This window comes from Ochlerotatus camptorhynchus, unplaced genomic scaffold, assembly GCF_037179485.1.
Source record: "Ochlerotatus camptorhynchus isolate MF236.1 unplaced genomic scaffold, CSIRO-AGI_Acam_v1.1 ptg000330l, whole genome shotgun sequence".
Lineage (NCBI taxonomy): Eukaryota > Metazoa > Arthropoda > Insecta > Diptera > Culicidae > Ochlerotatus > Ochlerotatus camptorhynchus.
Window position 1 is genome coordinate 7783866 of NW_027040818.1, and position 27996 is coordinate 7811861.

General features: G+C 41.4%; 2 protein-coding genes across 3 annotated transcripts in view; one reads left to right on the forward strand and one right to left on the reverse strand.

The window, feature by feature from the left end:
* SCaMC (Short Calcium-binding Mitochondrial Carrier) overlaps nucleotides 1–22497 on the reverse strand; it is a 107907-nt gene extending 85410 nt beyond the window's left edge. For both annotated transcript variants that reach the window (XM_065230489.1, XM_065230488.1), the window contains exon 1: nucleotides 21700–22497. In XM_065230489.1, the coding sequence (XP_065086561.1) occupies nucleotides 21700–21924 (225 nt within the window). In that variant the 5' untranslated portion in view covers nucleotides 21925–22497. The remainder of the gene's footprint in view (nucleotides 1–21699) is intronic.
* Nucleotides 22498–26399: 3902 nt separating this feature from the next.
* Nucleotides 26400–27971, forward strand: Papst2 (PAPS transporter 2). The gene is made up of 3 exons (XM_065230706.1): nucleotides 26400–27374; nucleotides 27430–27611; nucleotides 27681–27971. The coding sequence occupies exons 1-3, from the start codon at nucleotides 26586–26588 to the stop codon at nucleotides 27862–27864; spliced, it is 1155 nt and encodes a 384-aa protein (XP_065086778.1). The 5' UTR covers nucleotides 26400–26585; the 3' UTR covers nucleotides 27865–27971.
* Nucleotides 27972–27996: the final 25 nt, after the last annotated feature.

Here is a 27996-nt window from a genome sequence, read left to right on the forward strand (position 1 = left end):
TAGAAGCACAACACCTTCGAATTTTTCGAAAATTTGTACAAAATGTAGGACTATCAGATCCTACACACTGCAAAAAGAATGATCAATCTTGAAATAAATTCACGCTAAAAAAGTTGAAAATAGTGACTTTTGAAGGAGAATTTTAACAGTAAGTCAAAATAAACAAAATAGCGGCCATTTGTGGAGTCCATCAACTTTCTCCTTAAATCTCAAAATTCAAATATAAATATCTTGTTCTCTTTTAGCTCAATTTATTTTACAATGACTGATTGTAAAACGTCAGGAAAATCTTAATTTTTTTTTTTTATATTCTTATATTTTTTTACACCGCGGGCAAGAAAATAGCACCGTATGCGGATTTTCATATAAATTAGCCAACTTTTACATGATGTAATTTTCTTTCGTTATGATCAATTAAGCTGAAATTGTTATACAGAACCAAAATATCGTGATTTTTGTGTGTACGAAAAATACTTTAATATATGTACAAACTTCGATTTTTTTGCCGAGATGGGTACCACCGAGTAGCTCGGCATTTTATTTTGCTGGATCTCAGTGAAAAACTTGCCGAGATTCAGCTAACAAATGGAAATTTTGCCGAGATCTCAGCTAACAAACATAATTTTTGATGAATCTCGGCAAGTTTTTCACTGAGATCCAGCAAAAGAAAAATGCCGAGCTGCTCGGTGGTGCCCATCTCGGCTAAAAATCTACACACTAAGATTTTTTTGCCGAGATGGGCACCACCGAGCAGCTCGGCATTTTATTTTGCTGGAAATTCAGCAAAACATATGTTTGTTAGCTGAGATCTCGGCAAAATTCCCGTTTGTTAGCTGAATCTCGGCAAGTTTTTCACTGAGCTCCAGCAAAATAAAATGCCGAGCTGCTCGGTGGTGCCCATCTCGGCGAAAAAATCTAAGTGTGTAAGTGTGTAAGGATCTTGAAATATTTCGAATTTCAAAAATGCTACTATTTTAAACATTTTTAACCAATTCGCCAATTTTCGGCAGGAGTTCCAAAAAGTTTGACCTTTTGTTCACGCAAAATTCATCATATTTGGTGTTGTTTCAAAATTTCAGCTCAATTGATCATAAAAGAACAAAGTTACAGCATATCAAATTTGGCTGGACTGTAAACAAAATTCGGTAGTGGTTTTATGTTGACCGCAGGTGTAAGTGTATTTTTCTATTTTTAAATAAGAGAATTATTTGTTCCAACATTTCATCCTTAGACGGTAAATAAATCCGAAGAATACTTGACGACTTACAAATTTTAAAAAAATAACATCATTATAACATGACTACCCCACCCCCCACCCTTCCGCCTTCCAAATCACGACTCCGCCCTTTTTTGACCAACACATTTTATAAGATGTTTGAATGTGACAAGTTAGAACGGTTAAATCTTTTTGGCCAGCTAGAATTTATAAATACCGCACTGTGCGTCCCGTAACCACCGTAACCTCACTTTTTACCTGTGCACCAACTTTCAAAACAAGATTTAGCGTTAGCGTTGTTATGATATACTTCGTAGATTGGATACTAGCGACACTCACGTCTCTTCTGAAATTCTCAGTTAGATTACTTTCAGGAATAATGCTGGGGAGTAAACATTGGTTCCAATCTAAACAAGAGTAACAGAAGCATGACTGCCGCTATTCCTGGCCACGCCCATCTTTACCATAACTAGGGATAGAGAAGGAAATGTTGATGTAGTACTTACTTAACGAGAGGCCACCGACTTAGCGACACCCTCATAAGTGCTACGGAGTTGGAGGGTTGGGTAGGGTATTCGGTTAGGATTCACCTCAAGTTGGCGATGCAACCAAAAGTATGTATTGTTTATTTGTTGTTTATTTAATCTCTCGATAGCCGGCTATCGAAAGAACATATTCGTTTTGTTTAGTGATCATGAATTTTAAAAGTCATGACGGAGAGCTTGGGATTAAACCCATGATTTTCTGCTCAAAAGCTGGCAAAAACGATCCCTCCAGGGTCATCGAGCATCTCAGAACCATAACGCTTCTCGACAATACAGGACTACGTTTTCGCTTGATATGCAAATAGTTTCCAAGGTTAGTGTTTAATATCAAATATACAAATGATGGTGGCGATTTATTGTGCTGTGGAAGAGCTTGGAGTTAGGTCCATGATTTTCTGCTCAGTAAGCAAAATCGATCCCTCCAGGGTCATCAAGCATCTCATAATCCACAGCGCTTCGCGTCAAAGTACGAATATATGGATGAACTATCTATTATTGAATAACTATTCACCCCTATTCTGTATTTCGTTTCGAACGAAATTCTCATTAAAAAAAATATTTTTTTGTATGAGAATTTCGTTCGAAACGAAATACAGAATAGGGGTGATTATTTACGATAATTACATGAAAGAAATAAAACATAAACTACAAACAAAACGTGACAACTAAAATCTCAAACAGATATTCTCACAAATATATTTCACGCAACTAGGAATCTCAAACAATTAGACGCTATAATGATACTCTGCACTTGTTAGACACAAGAAGAGGCCAAAAAGCAAGCGTCCGACACACAAAACCCGCCAGATCCACTTGCAGTCACAATCAACGATTCTACGAATCGCGAGCGCTCACGAATCATAAAACCGCAAAAACGAGCAAGTAATATTAAATCTCTTGTATCGTATGCTAATGCTAATTGACTGTAAAAACAATTTATTTATTTATTAGTCGTCAATCAGTGTAGACCGTTTTACAGTTTTACTTAAACGCTAATTGTTACAATTTTACTTCAATTACTTGCATAGCATTTATATTTTATTATTGATGCCTAGCTAACCTCGTGAAGAAAGTTTTTTTAAGCGTACTTTTATTCATTGTTATGTCAATATATTCACAGTATGTATTATAGCAAGACATCATTCTATTCAATGGGCTGTTTTTGGCATACATTGAAGAATACATTGTCATTAATGATGGATTCGAATAATTTAGGAATGCTTGATAATATAGCAACTCCACGGTAATTTTTTACATCAGACTTTTTACCACTTTTAAAAATTGGAATTAAAAATGATTCCTTCCAAATCGGAGGAAGTACACTCGACTCCAAGGATAAATTAAACAGCCAGAACAAAGGTTTTGCTAGCTCCTTCGAAAGTGACTTTAAAAAAATAGGTGGTAAACCATCCGGTCCAGCACCTTTTGAAGCATCCAAGGTTTCAAGACCACGTATAATTTCCTTGAGAGTTAAATTATCCACTGCGATGTTCTTCATTGGGTCGGGGAGATACGAAAAATATTGATAATCTCGCTCATTCTCATCATGAATTGTATAAACGTCCTGAAAGAAGTCAGCAAATAAGTTACTAATCTGACTAGGAGTATTGCCCAACTTACTGTCTAATTGCATTTTGGATGGAAAGCTCTTGGATTTTTACCTTTCTTTAACATAGTTAAAAAAGGATTTTGGGTCTGACTTAATGTTAGTTTCAATCTTTCTATTGTGCTCTTCATATGCATTTTCAATTTCTAAATTAAGTTGGTCACAAATAGTAAGATAATAGGTAAAATTTTCATCATTTTTGTTTCTCTTGTACGCTTTATGAGCTTTCTGCTTTCTGTTTCTAAGATTTATTATCTGTCTATTGTACCATATTGGTGTTTTTGCATTGGCTTTTTTCTTTTGCTTCATGGGCACTGTCTGTTCTAGAATAGAATAAATAATCTGATAGAATACATCAACTGCATGTTCTGTATCATGACTACGGATTACAAGTTGCCAATCTATACTGTTCAATTTATTTTTGATAGCTCCATAGTCTGCCTTACTGAAATCGAAATAGGGGTCTGACAAATTATTATCCACCATTGCGGTTTTTTCAAGTATCATTATGGAATATTCAATAGCAGTGTGGAACACTTCATTTTTCCAAAGAGGAGAAGGTGACTCTGATACGCAAAAATCGTCAGTCATGGTTCCCAAATCTAAATAGCAGTTATTTTGATTTTTTATATGATTTACTTGATTCAATCCAATTTCTGCGCATTTTTCAAACAAAGTATGAAGTGTTTCATTTTCCCCCATAATCGGAATCAAAATGGATTCATTTTCGTCATCTACAATAAAATTAGCTGCCCGTTGATTAAAATCTCCATATATGTGAACGTTTGCTTCAGCCTCGAATTCCGACATAATACTGCTAGCAAGACCAAAAAATTTTTCAAATGCTTCTTTTTTAGCATGTTCTGGTGGAAAATACACAACCGCGAAAATATGAACACGATCACCAATAATTAATTTGACCCATACATGGTCAAACTCCTTGTTCTTGCAAGATGAAATTTGCTCAGATTCATACTCCACGCTAACTGCTATTAACACACCTCTACCGCATTTTTTGTTGGATAATAATTTATCGCGATCATCTCTATAAACATTAAAACGATCGCCAAAAACTTCTTCGTTATTAATACTAGAATCCCAACTTGTTTCTGTTCCTAAAATCACAGGAAAAGTGCAAGCATTAACTTTCTTGTAAATCTCATTCACTTTGGTGGCGCTTCTCATTCTATTAAAATTCTGACAGTAAATGACCAACTCCTTACTTTCATCATTACGATGCAATTCCAAATTTTGTGCTTCAGTACTAGGCGGCAAACTGAAACTATTTAAATTAATTACCTCTCCTTCCTGCTGTCGAGAGGTCGTCAAATCGTGAAAGTTGTCCAGTTCTTCAAAAACATTGTCATCGTTGGGACTTTCCTCTAGATGACTCGTCAATTTAGTCGAAAACACGAATGCCTGCAAGAACTTGAACATGCCTCACATGCAGTAGCTGAAATCATCCGGTTAGGCGCAGGAATGGTACATGGAGATTCGCTCTCCGGATATGGGTTTAGAATTTCACCTCGATGAAATTGCATCGTTGGACGATAATTAGTCGGTGGCCTGGAGAAGCGATCTTTCGCTACTGCAAGAAGCTCTCTATCAGACGGAAGTAAGTGGGCGCGATTCAGTCCAATGTTTCTGCGATTGATGTCACTATTATCCCTGTACGACTGTTGTTGTAGAAGTAAACATCGTAGTTGTCGTTTCTGCTTTGATTTTGGTGCTGGTTGTTGATTTTGTTATTGTTGTAGTTGTTGTTGTTGTTGCTGTTGTTGTTGTTGTTGTTGTTGTTGTTGTTGTTGTTGTTGTTGTTGTTGTTATTACGGATGTTGTTGTTACGGATGTTGTAGCCTAAATTTTGACGTGATGTGTTCTGCTTCCTCCATTTTTTAGCCTTGTCAGCCAATTTTTGCTGACTCAAGCGGCGCGATACACGAGCGTCGTAGTCCGTCCAATCTGGTCTCCACACCTTCCGGGTACCAAGAAGTCTCCATCCTGAGTCAGTGGCATCATTATTGTTGTTATTTTTATTTGTATTGTTTATTTCTGAGTCCAGGCTGGGACACAAATCCGGAGACAGAGTCAAAGGTGCAGTACTATGTACTGTCATAATGTTTGCTGATAATGACTTCAGCTCGTCCAGAATGTCCAACTCTAACATTGGATTATTGCGCATTGGAGCACTAGTTGTCAGGTCCATAGTGAGACTTGAGATTTTATTAACTTCATCGCTTAAACATCTCAAGTCACTTGATATACCTAACGTCATCGCTTGTAATAACGTCGATATGCTTTTATTGGATGCCTGCATTGCCATATCATTTAGCGATGTCATATGGTTCTTAATGGCAATAACATTTCCAGTAGAACCGCTGCTTTTATTCGCTGCCAGCTCTTTTTTTATGTCGGTGAGCAGAGTGTCGAGGTGATCGATCGCTTTATGCACAACATCAACATTATTTTGCTGAGCGGAGCGATGTGTGACTTCTGAGTTATTATTTATTATTTCGGTTAGTTTCGCCTGCTGATCGATTAGCAATTTGAAGTCAAAGTTCATTGCGACTAGCACTTGACACGAACTGCAGCACGGTATGACATAAGATTGAGTGTCAATCTTTTTGTCATTTTTACGAAGCGAACCACGTTTTACAGGCACTCCCACGCAGGCGGCATGAAATGTGCGCGTACATCCGACGCATTCCCACATTACCGTTTCGACGGAGGAATCAAGTGAGCAAATTTCACAACTCATTTTGAACAAAAACAGTACACAAGACTAAAAGCGTAGCGTATGCAAAAATAAATACCACGAAAACGCACGTGGTTAAGAGCGAATTGAAAACGCGACTGCACTGATTGACGACACGATATACGATAATTAAATAATATGCTTAAATAAAATAAAATATTAATAAAATTACATGCAAAATTAACTAGAAGATCATTACATTATTGGTGAGAAGGAAGTTTCTAATAAGCCCTCCCAGTTCCTCTGTATACAGAACAAATCTGATACTATAATCAGAATTGCTCAGTCTGCATGAAGCAGCCGATTTCATCAAGGAAGTTCTATTAACAACCAAGAATTAATCGTTTGAGGCATACTGAAGCATTAAGAAGGTGATATGTGTCACTATAGGAAATAATCATCGTTGCAAATATAAAGAAATTAAACATAACCCTTTGCTTCAGTACCGTCAACCTCCATGTCCATGGGGAGGGCCAACTTTCAAAACAAGATTTAATGCCATATTCATACTCGAATCGGTTGAAAAATACACTTAATCTTCTAATTTACTCGACATCGCAAGCAATATTTTGATAATTGTTTATGTTTTAAGAGTTAGTGCACAGGTGGTAGATTGAGGTTAAGGAAACGTCACTGATTTTAGGATCTTTACAATAAAATTGAGGACCTTCTTCATATTAATAACCAAAAGCCATCTACTCATTCATTGGCAAGTCATTGAAAAATATGATTTATGAACTTCTCACAGAACAGGTTATGGATCGTTCACTCAACAATTGTACATAAGTCCAATGATCTTGTAAAAACAGAACAGTCAACATCCTCTGATGACCCTTCCCTAACCTTGAGAGTTACCGAGTTGCGTACGAACGAAAGCCGGTTCCAATCAACTCCATTTCGAATGATCTATAAACCTTCACTCTTCAGAGCTCAAGCCGGTTCGAGCCGGTAAAAAATATCGACATCGCGACGTACCAACATGTCCCTGCCCTCCTATTAGTAGGTATGTATGAGTTTTATTTACAGGCACGCGAAACGACCTTGGCGGGATGCCAACAAGTTGTTATTTCGTGTTTTTTTGGTTCGAATTTGCTGCGGTCGGATCAGAAATAACGTAACCATCAACAGTAAGTTACGCCTCCTCTAGTATTATTCCTCGAGCAAACGCGATTCGCAGCGCAGCTTCATACTAATCCAACATTACAATCTTATGGCTTACTCTTATCTAATCGTGACGGAAGTATTGTTCCGGAATAGACTTCCGATAACGGGAGCCTGCAGTCCACGGGTGTACTTCATGGATATCATAATCGAAATCTACGGACGCGCCACCACCACCGCACTCTGAAATTATTGTTGTCTGTCGTCGTGGCGACGATGATCAAAAACTAACCAGCCACCAGGCGACACGCGACTTCGAATTGCAGAAAACCGTCTGGTCTGGCCGGTGGATTCCCTGTAATTTGTCATACTCGCACTCAACCGTACACACAGTCATTGTAGCGTGGCATTAGTGTATAGTTAGAGCATCCCCCGGATCTCGGATTAGCGGTGGTAATCAATGTTGAACTTAATGGAATTACCACTACATTTGCCGACGTTGTCGCCGGCGCCGTTGGCACATCACATGGTGCGGCAAACACCTCCCACCACCAGTGAAATCGTGTGAAACTGCTTGAGGAAGCATTTTCGCACTTTTGCTGGCATCGATAATTCGCATTTGCTTTCCAAGTCACACCAGGTGGTAGAAAGTGTCTGAACGGTGCAGCATTACCAAAGTCGAATGCTATTTTAATTCATCGCCGCAAGGATCACGTTTCTTTGCATAACAACACTGACTGACAATCCAGATTGGCCAACACCGCTCAGTGACATTTTTAGGTCCACTATCGTCTTGGTGTGCGTATGTTTGAGTTGATCGACTATTTATAACGCGGTAGGTAGCTGATATTTATTTTTTTCATGTGACCTAATGTAAATATTTATTGCGTCCTTCTTGAAAAGAGCCACGATAGCGTCTTCTAGACGACCGTTCTCAACCAGTCAGTCGCTCGAGTCTTCAAGGTGGCATTTATTTGCACACATGGGCAGTCTCACCGTCAAGCCAAGATTGGCTGGTATTCTTTCGAAGAAAAGCGACTTGATTGCATTATTGGCGGTATATTAGGTTACTGATTATGATTTGAATCGTCGTATGTCGGTGGGGATTGTGCGCATGTAGCAAAATCGAATCAAGGCTTCCGATATTACGCTTCAGTTCGAGGCCAACGTACTGAAGTATTGTTCAGTTGCTTTGGTTTTCAATCCTTTGCTGAATCCATTTGGTTTAGGGATACATGTATACACTTACAAATCCATTTTATAGCTTGCTCATTGAATTTCCAGTTTTCCTTAAAAAAATAAAGTAAGAGTAAGAGGTGGGACTATCATCATCACCATCATACAAAGCAAACATACAAATTTGAATTCAGTTTACTCATAAATCGTAAGAAGGGCAGGAACTCAGCGAGTAAATTTTTTCAGTTTTTCCAGGAAAAAGTTCCCGAATATGAGAAAAGGTAAGATTGGATTCTCTCAGTCTATCGGTACTACTTTGCCCATAATCACATATCAGTCCCATATGGATAGGAAATCAAGCGAAGATGGGACTGATATGCGATTATGGGTAGTACTCCTAGACTGAGTAAAATTTTCGACAATTTTTCCAATTTTCCGGCAAAGCGTAAGGCAAATTTACTCATCCTCAACGAACTGAACTTTTTGCGATTATGAGTAAACTGAACTCAAATTTGAGTGGATCTCATTGCTCGTGTTCCAACCTTAGTGACTTACGCTGGGTTTTCAGATATTTCTTCTCGAGCGTCGTACATGGTACACTTAGTATGCGAACGAACCTTACCATACTACATAAAGGTCTTGTGAAGTTCGTAGCACGACCTCCGAAAAAAATGCGTCTCTCAATTTGTCTGCTGCAGTTGTTATCCGGGGTAAACTGGCACAACTCGCCAGTGAGGCCCGCCGTATGAAGCTAGAAATCCTGGGACTTAGTGAAGTCCGCTGGCCGAACTTTGGAGAACACAAGCTGCCTTCGGGACAGGTACTGTTATATTCTGGTATGCGAGGTGAAAACGCTCTGCGGCTCCGCGACATCGTGCCCAAGCACAGGCTGCGCTCATTAAGTGGGAACCTATCAATGAGAGAATAATCGTTGCCAGATTCAGAAGACGGGTCCGAAACCTTACCATAATCCAATGTTATGCGTCAACCGATGCTGCCGAATTGCAGGACAAAGAGAACTTTTACAGTCAACTGAATGCTGTCGTGGATAAGACTCCAAGAGGTGATATCAAGATCTACACAGGCGACTTCAATGCGAAGATCGGCTCCGAGAACTCGGACTATGAGCGCATTATGGGACGCCATGGTCCCGGAGATATGAGCGAGAACGGCGAGCTGCTTGCAGAGTTTTGTGGCAACAACGACATGGTGATCGAGGGTTCGCTCTTCCCCCATCGCCCAGTGCATAAAGTCACATGGGTCTCCCGTGATGGATATACAGAGAACCAAATCGACCACATCTGCATCAGCCGAAAATGTTCGATGTTCGGAGTAAACGCAGCGCTGACATCGCGTCTGACAATCAGCTCCTGGTCGGTGAGATCCGCCTACGCATTGCGCGGGTTCAACGGCGGCAGGAGAGACTCGGGCGGCGATTCAACACACGCCGACTGGAAGATCCAACGGTAAAAAGGTCTTTCGTTGAAGAACTTAAAACTTGAGCTGTGGACGTTTCAGAAGGTGGCAGCATAGAAATACAATGGACGGCCATCAAGAATGCCTTTATTGAAACAAGCGAGAACAACCTGGGTGAGCTGCGCACTCAGAGGAAGGAGTGGATCACCGATGAAACCTGGAGGACGATCGAGGAGCGGAGAGAAGCAAAAGCCGCGATAGAGCGAGCCGAGGACCCGAGGAGCCAAGAACGAGGTCCGTCAGCGGTATTCGGCTCTAGAGAGGGAAGTTAAGCGCTCCTGTATACGGGACAAGCGAGCGTGGGTGGACTCCCTGGCTGATGAAGGGGAGAAAGCCGCAGCAACTGGCGATATCCGCCTCCGCTATGATGTTTCACGACGCCTGAGCGGGGCAAGGAAAACCCAAGGATGCTTGTGGAAGTCGCGACTGGACAGTTGCTCACCGACCCCTCTGACCAGTTGAAACGTTGGTTTGAGCACTTTGAACAACTTCTCGAAGTTTCAACGGTCAACCAACCATCAACATCTCGGCATGATCCGCCAAGGGTGAGGCGCCTTACTCGCGTCAACACTGAAGCTCCATCATTGCAGGAGATAGAAACAGCCATCCGAAGTATGAAGTCCAACAAAGCCCAGGGGGTCGATCTCATATCAGCAGAGATGCTCAAAGCTGACCCCATGCTATCCTCACAAATGTTGCATCAACTATTCGTCAATATCTGGGACATCGCGACTTTTCCGGCCGACTGGATGCGGGGCGTCCAGGTAAAAGTCCCCAAGAAGGGGGATCCAACTGTATGCGACAACTGGCGAGGCATCGTGTTACTGTTTATTGTTCTCAAAATTCTGTGTAAAGTTATCCTCAATCGGATACAGGAGAAGATCGATCGACTATATTGTCACGCTCCGCATCATCTCGGAGCAGGTCGATGAGTTGCAAGAGTCCCTGCTCTTGGTATTCATTGACTACGAAAAAGCTTTCGACCGACTAAACCACGAAAACTTCTGAGGCGCTCTGAGACGCAAGGGAGTCCCTGATAAGATCGTCAACCTCATCGAAGCGCAGTACGAGGCTTTCTCATGCAGAGTGTTGCACAACGGAGCTTTGTCTGACCCGATTCGGGTAATCGCGGGTATGAGGCAAGGATGTATATTATCACCGCTACTGTTCATCATCGTAATCGACGAGATCATCGTTGGAGCCGTTGACCGTGTACCGAACCGTGGGTTGCTGTGGCAGCCTATTACCATGGAGCATCTCAACGACTTTGATTTGGCTGATGATGTTGCGTTATTAGCACAACGGCGCTCTGACATGCAGAGTAAGCTCGACGACCTTGTGGAGCGCTCCTCTGAAGCAGGTCTAACTATCAACGTCAACAAATCCAAATCGTTGGATGTCAACACGGAAAACCGTTCCAATTTCACGGTTGCTGGGCAGGCAGTGCAGAAAGTCGAAAGCTTCCAATATCTTGGCAGCCAGAAAGCGTCGGACGGCGGCAGCAAGAGCGACATAGGCGCACGGATTAAGAAGGCGAGGGCTGCTTTTGCCAGTTTGTGTGTATCAGCGAAGAACACTCAGAAGCTGCAGGTGTTTATCAACCGATGCCTGCGGCACATAATTCGTGCCTGGTGGCCCCACAATTGGATCTCAAATTCCGAGCTTCATCGTTTGTGCCATCAGAAGCCGATAGACAGAAATTCGTGAACGGAAGTGGAGGTGGGTCGGCCACTCACTACGACGGACCGGAAACGAAATCTGCAAGCAAGCACTGGACTGGAATTCAGCAGGACATCGCAGCAGAGGCAGACGCAGAGGCTCGTGGCGGCGGAGCCTAAACAGTGAAATTAAGAACGTTGACCGAAATTTGACTTGGGCACAGGTCAAGGCCAAATCTAGTAATCGCCCAGGATGGAAATCTTTCACAAAGGCCCTTTGCACCCCTGGAGTAAGTAAGTTGTTATCCGACGTCAAAACAATGATCCAAGGTACACAAATCCATCCACCACCTCGAACTCATCTCCATCGCTGTTGCTTATCACGCATGTTTTTGTTCAAGCGAGCTCTGATCACGCTCGGATTCTTCAGCCAGCAGTTCCAAACCAAGATGTCTGTCTTCTGCGTGAAGTCAACGATTTACATAGTTTAAGATGCTAATTTCAAATAACAGACTAAAGTGGTAATTTTTAGGGGACTCTCCAAAGGGGGAGTATGGTAAAGAGAGATGATAAAACCGATTTGTACCTTCCTAAAAGTTGTCCTAGCTCGCTTTCTACTCTCTATATGCAATTTTCACACTGCCGTACTCTAAACGGAACTGTTAATTCTATACTTCCATCTCCTCATTTATCGTATAAAAATAACCACTTTAGTCTGTTATTTGAAATTAGTATCTTATACTATGTTAAGAAATGTTTGTGAACGGTGAACTCCACACGGCCCCGGTTTTTTTTTTCCAACGTCACAGACAACGTCTGTGCCAATCCACATCCGGATTATATCGGATAAGCACTTGACGTCCGGTGGTTAAATATTTATCGATGTAATCCCCACAGATAACTGATATTATCCGTTAAGATTCGCTTGTATCTCTAGTCATGCCGCCACTGACTATCACACGGTTGTGGAGAATGTGTGCAAGCGCTCTTCGACCCGCTCAATACATGCATCGAATTAAATCAAAACAATACGTAAGCACGGCATTTCCGAATCCAATCCCCACCATACCAGGGCAGATAGAATCCTTATCGGTTGCGGTTCCTCTCTCTCTCTCTTCTGGAGGTTTATTTACGTTTCCTCGCACGAGTGAATTCAAGCACATGGTCGCCGTTATCAGCACTGGAGGAATTACCTGTCGGTACAGTAGGTCATGACGGTTGTCCGGTCTGGGAATCGGTCATCAATTTTCGTTTTGTTTGCGGTAGTAAAACCATCCCCGTTCAATTACGGTACTTGAAATGTACATTGTAGCTATAATCGTTCTTGATAAGATTACCGCGACACACGAGCTGACTGGCACGGAACTAGTTCCTGCGCTGTCACGTTCGTGTGCGCTTCAAACTGCACCTTCTTTGCTATTTGCTTTGACATAAATTCTGTGCACGTTGCACGTGGTGGTAGGTACACATACACATTACCTGCCTTCTGATGCATTTCTTATTAACTTTCGCTGACAGTCTTCACACCCCGTAGATACTGACTTAATCGCGTTATGCGAGTCCTCGTGGGTGTTGTTGATTCCCGTCGAGCAGGCCACAATCAGCTGATGAAAGTGGTCGCACCAAGCGGCAGCTAAGAGAGGTAATGTAATCCAATTGCGCTTTCAAGGCGAAACGAGTTTCTCCACCTCACCTCGGAGGGGGTTGGCGAACGAAGATCAAGACCATTGGACCGTGTGACATATTGCACTCTGTGGAAACCGGCAGTGGAGATGTTCCACCATAACAGCAATGGTGAAGTAACACTCGAGTAGAGCAGCTAGGCTTTTAATCGCATTGCCAATAATAGGTAAGGCAGGAACTGCTGCAGCAGCTTTGACACCATGGCACTTGTTCATTTGGTCCCGTTTGTCCTGGGGTTTGAGCTTGGTGGTGCACATTATCGCATTTTGCTTTCTTCTTCGGTAGCTTCGAGTGCGCATACGTATGCAAACAGAAATGACTCTAGCAGCAGCAGCAGCAATAGTAGTAGTTTATTGATTCGTCCTTGGCGGGTTCGCAGAAAGGACGAATGACGGGGAGACAGCAAGGTGCCAGTGGCTGATGGCAACACCGTTATCGCATGATCTCGCGTGACACTATTGTTCGGCGTAGAGTTTCCTAAACCGGAGAGAATTATACTGTTACTGTGGTTGTGGACTTTTTAGTTTGCTTAATGCACGGATGCTGCTAAATTAAAACTGTAGGCTAACATAGTCATAATCATGTACTGAATACCGAATTGTTTTCTTGAGCTCCTACAAAATCCAGCCGTGAAAGCAGTTTTCCAGAAGGGCGTGAACATGGTTCCTACTTTGTTGACACAAAAAGCATTTCTCGAGTAACATTTGTAACAAATGGACCTATGTCCAAAACGTAAACAAATCGGATTTAGATACCATTCTTTAGGACCGCTTGATAGCTACTAATTATGTAGGAAAGTTCCGCATAATCGAGAAAAATCATTAAAAATAATCCTTTAAATTTGTCGAACCTCTTAACGGAATCCCTTTTATGAAGAGCTTTGAGCGTGTTGGTATATTTCCTTTTAATTCCGTTATAATTGCTTATCTTTTGACAGATACGCGTATTTCGTCTACTACTTGCAGACTTCATCAGTGCCAAGTACTCAACACCACTGAAGAATCCATCTTTAATCTACGAGTTATATACTAATCAATAGGTACTAAAATTCAGCAGGTATCCACTGCCATGTCAAAATTGACCTAAACAGGTACCTAAATTCAGTCTTCAACAGGTAGAGGCATGCTACGATGTGTTGTTTTAGGTAGCATGCTAAAGAGTCTCGAGTATCCGTTTCCTTGATCTCTATTAAGCAATGTTGATGGATTATGTTTAAATATTTCTAGACTTTCGGCTACGTCTAGTTTCCAAGGTGAAGATACAGTCCGCAGGATATTAATGTTTTCCTTAGTCAAATTGTGCCCCTTTTTTTTTAACGATATGTTCTGCAACCTTGGATTTAAATTCATAATGAAGCCCTGTATCCATCTCTTTGTTAGCCTTTTTTACCTCTGCGATGTGTTCCTTAAACCTTGTTTCCAAAGTCCTTTTCGTCTGACCAATGTAGATTTTATTGCAATCTGGACAAGAGATTTTGTAGACTCCGGCTTTCCCTAAGACATTTATTGAATCCTTAGTTGATCCTAACAGTGACTTCAGCTGATTTATCCTACTGCTGAATACTAAATCGAGGCCAAAACTTCTAAACTTTGAAATCAATGGTTTGGTAATGTTTTTGTCGAAATTCACCACTACCCGTTTTAAACCCTCAGTTACTGGAGTAAGAGTTGTCGAAATACGCCTAAAATGATCACTTGTTCTTTTATCGATTACTGCTTGAATTGTTTTTTCTTGATACCCATTAAGTCTAGCGATTTCAAAAATGTGAGCTATTTCCTTTGATTTGCCTGTATCACTAAGAGGAAGAGTTTGCATCCTGTGAACCATGTGGTGAAAAGCGGCCATTTTGTGTTGATGGGAATGGTTTGAAGTGCTTGGTATTACTCTCTTTGTGTTTGTTGGTTTCCTATAGATTTCGAAATTGAACGAAGACGTTTCCCTGATGATGAGAAGATCTAAGAAGGGGAGTTTACCGTCTCTCTCTTCTTCGAGAGTAAATTTGATGTCCTTGTGAACGTTGCTTATTAAAAATAACTCGATTTTCGAAACGGCCGATCAACGAAATTTTTGGATTCATTAATAGGTCCGCACGCTAAAACGGCCAACTATTCATTTATTTCATTTAATTGATAAGCCCAGTGACGTAGAAGGGCCGATGATTGAAAATTTTCAAACCAAAGCTAGGCCCTACTGCTTGAGGCAGGGCTGATGATTTGTTTTGAATTTATTTGACTGCATTCGAGTAAACTCATAGAGGCCGAACGGGGTTATTACTGCAGTCTTGGGTATATCGTCCTCCTCCACAGGAATTTGATGATATGCTCTTTCCAAATCCAGGGTTGTGAATATGTTTTATCCCTGCACGCTAACTTGAAAGTACCCATTAACGGGTAAAAAAAGACCCATTTTGAAGAAAAGTGGCTTAACTCATTAAATGAGTAAACCCAATATTACTCATTAATGAGTATTTGACGCATACTTCAAAAACTGGGTACTTTTTAACCTTCATGTTCTTACTGGGGATCAATAAAAAATACCCATTTTTTCAAAAAATTTGCTTTATGGGCTTCCTGCTGTCTATTATTTAACCGAATATGAAAAGTAGTCAAAAGAAAAACGAATAAGAATCTTTTAAATTATTTTATGTTTAATAGTACGTTCAGACTACAAAGTTATAACATGTTATAGCGCTATCTTGATGGTGGTCTCTGTGTTGCAATTATTTGACAACCGTTATAACATGTTATAACTCTCCAGTCTGAACAAGACATAACACTCATATAATCAAATATGTGTAAAAGGTTGTAACCTGTCACCCTTTAAGCGAGAAGAGGCTGTTCTGGCCTCGGTTCCGGCTGTTCGAATTTCAAAACAAGTCACCGTCTTCCATTACCGAACCATCCTGATATTCGATGGAATTCCACTGGTTCCACGGCCACCCTGTAAAATTTGTTGAAACTCAGTACTGGACATTCACTCGCCAGTCTCCACTAATAGAAGCTAACGTCAATCTCCTGTACTTTTATTCCGCTAACCTGGAACGGAACAGAGAATGGAACTCATCCCACTTCTAGCTCTTACCTCGTGAAAATCACATCGGTTTGCTGTTGCAATAAAGAGATGTCTGTCCGGGGCACTATTTGCATAAACATTTTTTTCACCTGAATTAACACCGGCCAGATGGAATCTGCTAGCACAGTCAAACTTCCGTTCAAGCTTCCTACGCGTTCGTCTTGATCCGTCATTTTTTTCGACATGTCACCAAAATGCTAAATAATAATAATGTGTTTACCCATTTTTATTCCAAAAGACATTTTTTAAAGTGAATAAAAAGTAACCATTTTTCAATTTTTGAAAATACCCATTTTTTGACAACTTAGTATGGATTCCAAAAAAGAGTATAAGATACTCATTAAATGGGTACTTGCAAGTTAGCGTGTGGAAGGCGTTAAGCAAGTCGTGAATATGAGGTACGGGATATCGATCTGGCACAGTCACTTTATTTAGCGCTCGATAATCTCCCACAAACCTCAACTCACCGGTCTTTTTCGGAACGCAGTGAAGTGGACTCGACCAACAACTGCTGGAGGGACGACAAATGCCGAGATCGTTCGTTTTCGTTTTTGCGGTGTAGCACTGGTGTAGTGTAAGCAGGAATAAGCGCGAGTCTTTGACAGCTCAACATCATTTGTTTGTAAACAAAGGTGCATCCTATATCTACACCCTAAAATATTTCGGTGTACGATAGTGTAGCACCGGTGTAGCTACACCGCAAAAACGAAAACGACATTAAATTCTGACAAAAGTTCTCGGAACGGATGATCTGCAGCAACTACTGTAACGCTGTGAACGGATGCATCAGTCAAACCTCCAGTCGACGAAAGCTTAGTTAGGCTGTGAACCATTTGCCGAGTTAAATTTAACTCGTGGTTAAAAGTGACATTTCGAAAGTTATTTTCTATGTTCGAAAATCCCTGTGCTGTCGATCGACCGGTTTTCGAGAAGAACTCAGCCAAAGTTGTCAAAATTTAACTTCTTGTCTGTCAGAAGTAACCAAGCTCGGATAGCAGGGTCAATCGATAACTTTCCATCTGTCAAATTTTAACCAAAAGTTAAAATAATCCACCAAATGGTTCAGAGCCTTAGACCATCCATAAGGCGCCGGTGTTTCAGGTCTACCAATATGCCGAACGTTGCGAGAAAGTCAACACCGATAATAGCAACATCCTCATCTGCCACGAGGACAGGCCAAGTGACGCGCCGACGTAGTCTTAAATCAGTTGTGACGTATCGCTTATCGTACACTTTAATTCTTGATCCATTCGTTGCGTGTAAAACGAACGGTGTTGCACCTTTGCTCCTGTCCTTGTTTGTTGCTGGAATTATCGATACATCCGAACCGATATCGATAAGAAATCTCATGTTGGATGAACGATCGTAAAACAGAATACGGCGGCTTTGCGGGGATTGTACTTACAGGGCTCACGGCATTTCAAAGCACGCCCCCCAAAACTTCCGGTGGAACCAGCATATTTCGGCGTCTGTCACTCGGCTTGATCGCTCGACTTCTGGAAGTACCTCTCGGCGATTTGAGGTTACGTATTTCTGCTGTCAAAGCCACAATTTGGCTTTGAAGCTCGGCGACGGCATCTGTTCCGGAGGAGCTGGTGGAGGCTGCGGCGACGTGTGACGATGGAGACTCAAGCATTTTGTCTGCCATCTCGGCGAGTTTCCCGATGGTAGCGAGAACGGCTTTGACACTCGGTGGCATCCGCTGGAGGAACAGCATTTTCAGCAAATCATCCGTAACATTCAGGCCCGCAGCAAGTTCCTGCATTTTGGCCAGAAGATGTGTAGGACGCATGTCTCCGAGGTCGCAAGCACCCAAAAGTCGCTCCAAACTTCCTTGCGCTGACACTTGGAATCGGGAAATCAAACGCTGCTTGATGGTTTCGTATTTGTTTTTCTCCGGCGGCGGGGTCGTGACCAAGTCCGCTACATGGCATATGACAGACTGGTCAATTTTCGCGACGATATGATAGAACTTGGTGTGATCCCGTACCACGTTAGCCAGAACAAACTGTGCTTCGGCCGGCGCGAACTACATCACGGGATCATTCTTCCAGAAATCTGGAAGTTTGACTGCAACTCCAGCGGTAACAGCAGCGTTTTCCTCCGTCATTTTCGAATCTGCGACGATAGCGATCGGCTTTCGATTTTCGTTGTTTTACGCGTCGCGATATCACGTCGGCGGTCACCAATGTGGGGACCGGAAGGAGAATTGTCCCAAACTTACTAACTTAAAATCAACATGGTCGCTTTTGATGCAGGGGTGTATCCAGGTGCGCGCTGTTGTCCAGTGTTGGCAGTGCACACCACAGGTTCAACATTTAATGGATTTGATTGTAAAGGTATTTCTTTAAAACTGATTGTCATGTCGTAAAAACGATTGCGTTAATTGCTGATGTTGTTTAACCAAAAAAAAAATGCATATTTTTAACGCATTTAAAAATTTGCTTTCTTATTATAAACCTGGAAATCATCCGTTAAAATTCTGGAAAAAATATGTAGAACTCAGACGATTAAACATTCAAAAGTTCAAAAGAAGCACAACACTTTCGAATTGTTCTAAAACTAGAACAAACTGTAGGCATCGAGTGGATTATCAAAATCCTACACACTGCAAGAAGAATGATCAATTTTGAGAATAAAAGTTGTAAATAGTGATTGATTATTGGCCTCAAAAAAGGAGACTTTTTAGAGACTGCCTTAATAAAATTCTCATTGTTATTTTGCTTAACGACGTGTTCCGGGTATCATCCAAACCAATTGTGGAATAGTTCAATCATGTGGGTTATCATTCGTTTATGGTATTTTTTTCATTAGGGTGGCTTAAAAAAAGTGACCAGGTCATTAAAAAGTTACTCGCTACCAGCCCGACTATAGATGCAAGCTCGTATATGCTGATTATCGAAAGATCTATGTGATGGTACGCTGCATCGAGGATTGTTTTCACCTGCAAATGTTACTCAACATGTTTGTTCACTAGTGTCGCACTACTTCTTCTTCTTCCTCGCTTTTCATCAAGCTTATTGCGTATGGCATATTAGCTTTTTTGTGTGCTCTCAACTTAGTGTTCTGATGCACTTCTACAGTTAATAATTGAGAGCTTTCGATGCCTGTACCATTTTTGCATTAGTATAATTGTGTGGCAAGTACAATCATACTCTATGCCCAGTAGACTGATGCAAAATTTGACTTTTTCGCTCCACAGTGCTTAAATGGTTTCAAATCGGGTCCTGATTAGCCTCCAAAAGTTACAACTCATTTGGTTAGAAACAGACTTCGCACAAACCATTTTAAGTTTACATGTAAATTACTATGGAAAATCTCAACTTTTTGTTCATTACCTTCTAGTCTTTTTCCATATTGAGCTGCGAAACAGTTCGATAGCCATTCTTATAGAAAATTTTCTCAGCTACAACTTTGCTGAAGATTGTTTCTATGTAAAACGAGACAGGAAAAATTTATTAATTGTTTAAGAGATTGGTAAATTTATGACATGATCAAGCAGCTGCTCTGTAGGCAACACTGTATTTTGCAGTGTGACATAGTAGCCATGATTTTTGTGTCCTATTCAACGCCCCAGAAACACCACTGTTGCCTGCTGAGCAGTTGATTGAGCATGATCATAAGACATCAGCGCATTGAACCATTTATAACTTTCGATCCTTGCATTTAATTGAAAAGTGGTCTTGAGCAAAGTTGTAGCTGGAAAAATTTCCTACAAGTTCAGTTGAAAACTTTTGAAGCAGACCGATATGGTTAATTATTAGATAGACATGAACAAAAATCTTGGTTTTACTATAGTTATTCCCATACAAACTTCAAATGGTTTGTGCCATCTCAGTTTCTCACCAAATGGGTTCAAATTTTGAGAGGTTAGTCAGGATCCTATTTGGAATCGTTTAAGTATTGTGGAGTGAAAATTTCAGATTTTGCATCACTCTAATGCCCAGGGAAGTCGAGAAATTTTCCAACCCGAAAAATTCCTAGACCGGACCGGGAATCGAACACCTCCAGCATGGTCTTGCTTTGTAGCTGTGCCTTTACCGACTGAGCCAAAGGAGGTCCCACTACTACTACTACTATTACTACTGGTGCATCGCGAAATGTTACGTGATGACCTTCGATCGTTCCAAAGACCCGATAACTTAAGAATACCATATTGATGATACTGTTCTTAATAGGGTGGACCAAATGACGAATCTTGGTTTTGTGTTGGATTCAACGCTTTTCTTCCATTCCCATTATGCGTCGATTATTTCCAAGGGAAACCGTCAACTTGGCTTTATCTCCAAAATAGCCAAGGATTTCACAGATCAACACTGCCCTAAAGCGTTGTATTGTTCCCTCGTACGAGCGATCCTAGAAAACGCTTCAATTATATAGGATCCAAACGACGTAACATGGAACGAGCGAGTTCAAAAAAGCTTCATACGGCTTTCCCTCAGGAATCAACCGTGGCGTGATCCTTCGAACCTTCCAGTGTATCCCGATAGATGTCGTCTGCTTGGCTTCGAAACGCTTGATCGGAGAGGTAAGTTACAACAAGCTACGTTTGTGGCTTAATTACTCAATGGTGACGTCGATTGCTCCCATCTTCTATCGCTGCTCGTTTTCCGTGCTTCAGGTAGGGTGTTAAGACAGCGGTCCCTGATCCAACCGGGCTTTCATCGTACTCGGTATGGTTATAACCAGCTTATATGTATGTGCGATGGTTCGTATGTTTGCATCAGTCGAATCCGCGTTCGATTACCTAATGTCTATGCCTCAATTTGTAAATAGAGTAAGAAAATTTAATTTAAGATAACGCTCACATTATTCTTTAAAATATTTTCGTCGGATGAATTATTAAACAATAAAAATGAATAAATAAATATCCGTTTCGAGTTCAATACTATCCTTGGTGACATATTTTTGCAGACACCGTTGTTCACCTTCATAGCCAGCAATTGTACGTTCATAAGAAATCGTTCAAATGACTCTTCAACCAGTATTGAATAATTCAAAATGGAAATGTCGTTGTAAATGTCCATCAGCAATCAAAACCGGTTCTGCCAACCCTACCCCAACAGCGAGTGACTAAACTGCAAATCAATGAATGGTGTCACCATGCCCACCCGAGCACATGCAAGAAAACGTCTAGAAGTGCCACCACCTACAACAGCAATCAACCACAGCTGATGATAATCGTTCATCACATCGTCGACGTTCCAGAGTATATATCTGGATCGATTATTACACCTACCAACAATCGGGAAAAAAATAGCGACACCAATTTATTAGCCACAGAGAGATGATGAGTAAAAGAGCGACCAACATAAATTTCGCAAGAGTCAAACGAAAAAAAAATACCACATTAAAGAGAAATGATGACCCCATTTCCCCTACCCGGTTCGGATCCATCGGATCATATTTACCTCCGCGTATTGATGGGACAGGCCAAATTCCTTCAGCGCCGCCGACAGATCCTGGATGTCTATCCGACCATTGCCGTCCCGGTCGAGTTTCTTGAAAATCTTCTCCAGCCGTTCCTCGTCGGCCTGGGGCAACTCGTGCAGATAGTGCACCGGAGGAAAGGCCTGATTATTTTCCGAATTGTTGCCGTTGCTGTTTCCACCGTTGTCCAGGTTCAGGTTCACCATCGTATGGACGAGTAATGAAACGAGACAGTCCCGTAATAATTTCCCACTCAGAAACCCGGATTTGCACTTTCACTTCACCGTGCGCACTCGAAAACGCAGACTCTAGTGCGATGCCAGCGAAAATTTCTGGTCTGCCTTCAAGCGAACCCCTTTTTTTTTCGTTACCGAATTCCTTGCCTGCTTGCTTTTTCGCAATTCCCAAGTTTCTTCCGAGCCAAGGAACTGGCTATGCCTCGCTGGCTACTTGCTGCTGACTCACACACGGGATGGTCTCACGTTTTTGCACAATCGAACAAGAGGAATAAGATGAAACTTTTTCTGACACCAACGGGGCAAAGAAGCAAAATTTCCTCACTTTTTCCGAGACATGGCCCGACTATTTTCAACCGAACTGATCTTCACTAGACAATGCATACTGTCGAAACGACGGAAAATTTCAATCCCACACCTAAATTCACTGGGAAACTTGAATTTTTTTTTCGAATCGAAAAAATGGGAACTGAATTTTTTTTTTCACTCGAAACGCGACAACGCGAACGGGATTCAAGCCACTGCGACACACTTTCGACTACGAACACGAATGAAAATCGACTGAACGAACGAACGGGACGGACAAAAGGAGCATTATCATCATCATCATCACCACCATCATCATCAGTGAAAAAGCAAAAGGCGTCAAACGGTATGTTCGGTGCTGACGAACGCGCATGGCTGATGCTGCCTGACGCTGAAGAGGGGATTACACTAGAGGCATGAGCTCCAATATTTATTTAAATATTTTTATATCCCGCAAGTATTCTTTAGTATTTTTAGGTATTTAAAATCTTAACTTCACATTCATCGTAGTATTTTGTCTGTGGTAGTATTGTTAGTATTATGGTCGGTTGCTAGTGATGTGTTTGTTGTTGTTTACTCCATCGGTTTGTTGATTTTAATTATTATTATTATTATATTTCTAGCGTAAAATATGATAACGGTACAAAAGCATTTGTAAACAAACTTTTTAATGTCCTTTACACGCGAAGCAAAGTACGCCCACGCAAACCAGTACCACTTTCGGAAAGGTGAGAGTTGCCCCTATCCGATGATGTTGTTGGTTTGCGTGAGCGTACTTCGATTCGCGTGTAAAGCGAGGGGGACGACTCTATCTACGTTGCAGGAAAGATTATGTTTTGCAGTGGCTAGCTGCGCGCACGCTGAGTAGATACAAAGAAGATTGATGACGATTCTGAAGATTTCCTGCAAAAAGATGATGCGCGATGCAAGTTGATGCGAGAAATGATTGAAGATTTTTCGAAGATTGATTCGCTAGAGTGAGATTTGTTGAGCATCTAGAATTGAGATTTAGATGTGTCGCCCCCCTCGGTGTAAAGGGCCTTAGAAAGTTTGTTTACAAAAGCTTTTGTGCCGGTATCAAATGTTACGCCTACTTTAAAGCTCTTGGGTCATTCGTGAGTTGTCCGGGTTGAGATTTGAACTCGTGGCTTTGGCGTGAGAGGTATGGTTGCTAACCACTCGCACCCTTGATACTAAATTGATAAAATCAAAAATATATATTTTTAAATGAAGTGTGTATTTATTGTAAGGAGCGAGGGAGGCGTCACATCCAAATCTCAATCGAGTTGTTTAACTTCGAAAAATATATTGATTTTTATACATCATCTGATAGAGCTTTGTTTTCTGAGCACAATGATATTTTTATCAATCCCGTAGACATTCATCTCGATTTTTAAATCAAGATTTAAGTTTTTGATTGTTGACACTAAATATATTCGTTGACAGCTCGCTCTTATACAAAGTCCCACCAAGGTGCGCTAAGATGGTGATTTTTTGCTAATTTAATTGTACTTATTTAAAATAATTCCAGTCGAGGTTCCAGTGTACCAAAATTGATGAAATTTTGAATTTCGGTTCCATATATCGGTGTTTATCTAGGGGCAGATTACTTGAGGTGTATTTATTATAACAAAAAAAAAAATTAAATGCATTTTCTCAGTGCATTTTTTGTTGTGTGTAGTTCCAAGTGACACCTCCCACCAATACATGCATGTATACATGAAGAGTTTTGTCCTGTTTTGTTGTTCGCTTCACACTCGCCACACTCCTGAATTATTCTGCAGAAAAAAATCCGTCGAAATTTGCGGTGGCAGCATTACAAATCTCCACCGGAATCGTGCAGAGCCTCCTCCACCGAAAACGTGAGAAACTCCGTCGAAGCTTACTTTGGCCGCACCGAAAATCTCCAAGAATATCCACCGAAATCTATCGGAACCCTCTCCGCCATCAATATCTGAAAACTCTCCTCGAATATTCAGATGCTGCCAACGGAGGTTCCCAGAGACTTTCGACAAAGTTTCCACGCGTTGTCGGCCAAAGAGGTTCTGCACGATAAATACCAGTGAAGAGATTGGATGCAGCAGACGGAAGCTCCAGGCATTTTCTCACGTTATCGATGGACGAAGTTCCGCGTGATTTCGGTGATTTTGGAAGCTGCCAGTGGGAGGTCCTGGAAGTTTCAACGGATTTTTTTTTGCCTTCTCGGTGAATTAAGTTCTGCATGATTTTGAAGACGATTCTAGCAGCTGCCTACGAAGGTTCTAGGAACTTTGTCTTGTTTTGATAAAGGGTTTATCCACCAGGATTATGTTTGACTTGGTTTGACTAAATTAAATACATTGGGGCTACATTGAGTCTGTTGATGTTGACAAATAAATATATAACAATTAATAAAAAATGCGAAATTTCGATGGCGTTTTCTTGCGATCATGGCGGTCGAGGTTCCATACAGTTTCGGTGGCTATTTATGATGCTGCCAGCGGAGGTTCCAGGGAATTTTAACGGAGTTTTCTCGCGTTCTCAGCGGAAGAGATTCTGCACAATTTTGGTGGAGGTTTTTGATTCTGCCAGCGGAGATTCCAGTTTCGACGGAGTTATCTCGCATTCACGGTGGTGATTTTCGGTGCTGCCAACAAGTTTCAGGAAATCTGTTCGGTATTTTCTCGTGTTTTAGGTGGAGGAGCTTCCGCATGATTCTGGTGGAGATTTCCGATGCTGCCAACGGAGGTTCGTTCTACCATTGAGGTAACTCTGTAACTCTAGGACTAGAAGGTCCCGAAGAAACGTGCTCAACTTTTTGGCTCAGCTCTGGTACATAGGTAATTCCACGAACCTCTCATTTTATCTGTCAAAGTTTCATAGCGAATCAAAACAAACATAGTGAAGTACTAGAAATTTGACTAGAATGGGGTACGTTTATCGTTTTGCTTGGGACCAATAGGCTAGCCAAGTAGTGAGCCAATTTCAAATCGTTGACGGAATGATTTGAGTTCACTCACTCAAGAAAAAGTGACACAAACTGCGGGAAATGTTTACTAATCATGAACACTAATGGCAGTAACCTCTACCTCGAATTAACTTTTAATTCCGACCCTGTTTGGATGATCTGCCAAATATTTGCTTAAAGCCGTGTTGATCAACTCTGATACGAGCTCTGATGTCGACATCAATCAATATTACCTTTAATAAACATTTGGCAGATTCTCCAATCAGGGACGGTATTAAAAGTTAATCCGAGTTAGAGCTTACCTGCATTAGTGTTCATGATTGGTAAACATTTCCCACAGCTTGTGCCACTTTTCCTCGAATGAGTGAACTCAAATACTTCCGTGCACTCGTGTACACTCAAAAATAAACGAAATCCAAAAAAATTAAAAAGTAGACAAATTCCTGCTGCACCTTATTGAGTGCGAGCGAGCCCGAGCGAGTCCAAGCCATAATTGACCACTTTGTCTAGCAGTTTTGGCTTGTCTTTCTACCAGCGATTTAACAAAACTTTCTATTTTTTTTATGAAACGCACAAATGTTGGCTACTTTTCTCGTTGTTCTAGAAGAAAAAATCTCAAAATAATGTTTTATTTCAAAGTTCTAGTGGTAGTAAATGTCATTTTAACAGTGGTCATGCATGATTAAATTAGAAATATTCACTTTTGATAAACATTTATATCTTCAGTATTAGATTCTATTTTTTTTAAGAATATTAATATACAATCGAAAAAGATGAAAATTCAATCAAAACAGATTAAAATTTAATCAAAAATGATTAAAATATAATCAACAATGATTAAAATTTATTCAAACAAGATAACTTTCAATTTAATCAACCATGATGATTATTTTTGATAATGATGAACAGATGATTATTTTTCAGCAAGAGATAATTAATTTTTAATCATTCGATCTGGTTAAACTATTAAACTGAGTTTAATGTCAAATTGATTAAATTTTAAACAAAATGAGAATAATTTAAATTATCAGTTAAGAACTGACACTTTGTTTCCCAGTGTGCAACGGTTAGCACCACCTCCCAAGTCACGACAACCTCATCCTTATTTGATAACCCACCATCTATCAAAGTTTGACAGCGTTTTGTTTATCACCACCGCGCATCATCATCATCACCGTCATCATCAGCACTGCACCAGCGAGTGTACGCAGTGTCGTTCCGCTCCGTCCATCGATCTACGACGGCAAAGTGGCCACTCCGGTGTTGTGCAGTGTTTTTATTCGCTACTAATCGTCGTGTAGCATGACCTCAATTATCCTGCAGTAAGTATCGCCAATTTAAACTCAATCAGCAGGCAATAATCGTCGTTTGATCTGCGATGGCGATCGCAAACCGGAGTGGCAGTGAGGTGATCTACGTAGGTGATAAGGGCACAAATCGACAGCAGCGGAATGCACCGAGCCCGGACGGAGACCGGAAGGAGGTTAAGATACTGTTTTTCGATTTGACTTACTACAACACGACGACACAGTTTCTGCTATGTTGCGCCGGGGTGTTTGTTCTGTACCTGTTGTATGGGTACATGCAGGAGTTGATTTTCACGCTGGACGGATTCAAGCCGTACGGATGGTTCCTGACGTTGGTGCAATTTGCTTACTACACCGTCTTCGGCTACGTTGAGCGATCGCTTGAGAAAACCAAAGTTCCTCGCTGCATTCCGATGAAAACGTACGTGCTGTTGGCTTTTCTCACCCTTGGGACGATGGGACTGTCCAATTCCAGTCTCGGCTATTTGAACTATCCGACTCAGGTTATATTCAAGTGCTGCAAGCTGGTCCCGGTGCTGATCGGTAGTATCCTGATCCAGGGTAAGAAGCACGGACCTTTGGATTTCCTGGCTGCCATTGCGATGTGCCTCGGATTGACACTGTTCACTCTGGCGGATTCGCAAGTTTCACCGAATTTCGACTCCTTCGGGGTGCTGCTGATTTCGATGGCACTGCTGTGTGATGCTGCGATCGGGAACGTACAGGAGAAGGCCATGCGGGAACACATGGCACCGAACAACGAGGTGGTACTGTACTCGTACGGAATCGGGTTCGTCTATCTGAGCGTCGTTATGCTGCTGACGGGGAATCTCTTTTCGGGGATTACCTTCTGCATGAAGGTTTGTGGAACTTTTGCTTGGAATTACATATTTATTGATTTATGTTATATTGCAGCACCCCGTTGAAACGTACGGTTATGCCTTTTTGTTCAGTCTTTCCGGCTATCTGGGAATCCAAATCGTTCTCACTCTGGTGAGAACCTGTGGTGCTCCTCTGGCTGCAACGGTAACGACCGCCCGCAAGGCGGTGACCATTGCCCTCTCGTTTGTGTTCTTCAGCAAACCGTTCACTATCAAGTAAGATTGGTATTAGTGTTGTTTTTCTAATTGCATCGATTTCAATCGCGTTTTTATTTCGATTTGCAGCTACCTATGGTCTGGACTGATTGTGGTGTTAGGAATCTATCTCAACGTGTACAGTAAGCGTAGCAAATGGACCTTCTCCGATATTAATCGGACAGCGGAACGACTCTACCGCAAGCTGGTGCCTCACAGAGGTGGTGGTGTTAGTGGATCGTCGAGTACCAAAAAGTTACTGCTAGAAGTTTAAGTTCAATGTTAGTGTTAGTGGGTATTTTAGAGCTAGTGCAGACCGCTGTGTAATTGTATTATATTCCAACAATTGAAGGCTAAAATATATCTTATTTATTCTAGGAATTAGTGGACATTTTAATTTTGCTCA

Coding starts and splice junctions, on each gene's coding strand:
- Papst2 (XM_065230706.1), top strand. CDS start 26,586: ATGGCGATCGCAAACCGGAGTGGCAGTGAGGTGATCTACGTAGGTGAT. Junction 27,375..27,429: donor GGATTACCTTCTGCATGAAG/GTTTGTGGAACT, acceptor GTTATATTGCAG/CACCCCGTTGAAACGTACGG. Junction 27,612..27,680: donor AGCAAACCGTTCACTATCAA/GTAAGATTGGTA, acceptor TTCGATTTGCAG/CTACCTATGGTCTGGACTGA.